This window comes from Limulus polyphemus, unplaced genomic scaffold (genome assembly GCF_000517525.1).
Source record: "Limulus polyphemus unplaced genomic scaffold, Limulus_polyphemus-2.1.2 Scaffold6049, whole genome shotgun sequence".
Taxonomy (NCBI): domain Eukaryota; kingdom Metazoa; phylum Arthropoda; class Merostomata; order Xiphosura; family Limulidae; genus Limulus; species Limulus polyphemus.
Window position 1 is genome coordinate 5,448 of NW_013671659.1, and position 2,089 is coordinate 7,536.

Sequence of the window (2,089 nt, forward strand, 5' to 3'; positions counted from 1 at the left end):
TTAAGAGATGTGTGAGTTATTTGTTATTAACATGTTTAAGAGATGTGTGAGTTATTTGTTATTAACATGTTTAAGAGATGTGTGAGTTACTCGTTATTAACGTGTTTAAGAGATGTGCGAGTTATTTGTTATTAACGTGTTTAAGAAATGTGTGAGTCATTCGTTATTAACATGTTTAAGAGATATGTTTTTTTTTCTTTTTCACATAACGTTTCTTAACAGATGTGTTCTATTTCTTCTTAATGGACGTGGAGGTTATATTTTCTTCCAATAACGTTTCTAAAGATGTGTGTGAGCATTTTTTCTGTCATTTATTTGATTTTACATCTTTATTTTTGTGAACCAGGAAGTTAAAATATTCCGGTTCAGGGTTGTACTAGTATGAAGACAGTAAATACAGCATTGACACAATAGTAGTGTTTTCTAATAACAAAATGTAATACAAATGTGTGAGAGAGTAAACTTATTAATTCCGGCATGGTCTTAGTACTGAGAACTATTGAGACCTGTAACAGACTGGGAGGTATGATCATTCTAACATTGGAAACATTAGGGCAACTGCGTAAACTAAGGCTAAAAGTTTAGTAAGCCATTTCGTTTTTAAAAGCTCGTTTATTTCTTGTTTTAATTTACGAGTCGTCATATCTCACTCCCTAGGAGAACAATTTGAAAGATTAGAGAATTCAGGTGTTGATCACACAATTAACAACTAATCAAACGTGTATACATACTTAAAAATGTATAAGCTGTCTTCACTCTCCAGACAGAGCAAATCTAAAGAACGAGAAGGAGAACACGTGTCGTAAAATGTCTACTTAAAACGACAGTGAATAAGTATTTTTTATTTAACGTTAGATAACCAAGAGGGATATGCCAGTTAAAGTGCTTGAAGAATGTATACGCCGTTGCCAAGAGGATCGTACAACTTCTATACAGCAGTGTTTATCTTTCGACTTCATGCCCAGTAGAAGGCGCTCAGGGGTATTTGTCGACCCTGAAAGTCGGCCTCTTTCAGAGGCATATAAAAACCCAGAAGAAACCGCAAGTGTTGAACGCAGAAGTAGCGAAAACCAAAGAGTTGGAAAGGTTTTAGCGAGAGAAAGATTTAGTGAGACTGTGCTGTCCACTGATCCACACAACAGAGGGGCCCCTAGCGGTGACAGAACAAGATTATACGGAGATTCTACATGTTATTTGCACTACGACCGAGCCTCACCAGATGGCAGTGATAGATTAGTTCGAGAAGCGGATGCATGGCATTTTAACGAAATATGTCTCACATGTAAGTGCTCGTTTGTGATAATAATAAAAAAATTAATGTTAATTAGAATAAAGTCGAATCATGTGTTGATGTTTTTAATAAATCTAACAAGACCACAATATTAAAATATCAAATCAAATAAATAATTCCTAGAACTGAACTAACAATAATTAAGGTAACATCAGTTTTATCGTTAAAAAAAGTGTAAATGTGACATTACAAAGCTGTTTATAGAGAAATTCAACTTCATACTGCATTAATTAAAAATATTGTAATTGATCCAACATGTATCTGACAACCAACCGGGATTAAATAGATCAGATCAGTTAGAATGTTGTTAATTCATGTGGTTTGACTTATGTCTTTGATTAAATATATCAGATCAGTTAGAATGTTGATAATTCATGTGGTTTGACTTATGTCTTTGATTAAATATATCAGATCAGTTAGAATGTTGATAATTCATGCGGTTTGACTTATGTCTTTGATTAAATAGATCAGGTCCGTTAGAATGTTGTTAATTCATGCGGTTTGACTTATGTCTTTGATTAAATAGATCAGGTCCGTTAGAATGTTGTTAATTCATGCGGTTTGACTTATCTCTTTGATTAAATAGATCAGCTCTTTAGAATGTTGATAATTCATGCGGTTTGACTTATCTCTTTGATTAAATAGATCAGATCAGTTAGAATGTTGTTAATTCATGCGGTTTGACTTATCTCTTTGATTAAATAGATCAGATCAGTTAGAATGTTGTTAATTCATGCAGTTTGACTTATCTCTTTGATTAAATAGATCAGCTCGGTTAGAATGTTGTTAATTCATGTG

At 33.2% G+C, this 2,089-nt stretch overlaps 1 protein-coding gene across 1 annotated transcript in view; it reads left to right on the plus strand.

Annotated features, from left to right (window-relative positions):
* LOC111089373 overlaps positions 1 to 2,089 on the plus strand; it is a 10,794-nt gene that overhangs the window by 1,227 nt on the left and 7,478 nt on the right. Inside the window, exon 2 of the mRNA XM_022401756.1 lies at positions 856 to 1,282. Coding sequence (XP_022257464.1) covers positions 856 to 1,282 — 427 coding nt within the window. The remainder of the gene's footprint in view (positions 1 to 855; positions 1,283 to 2,089) is intronic.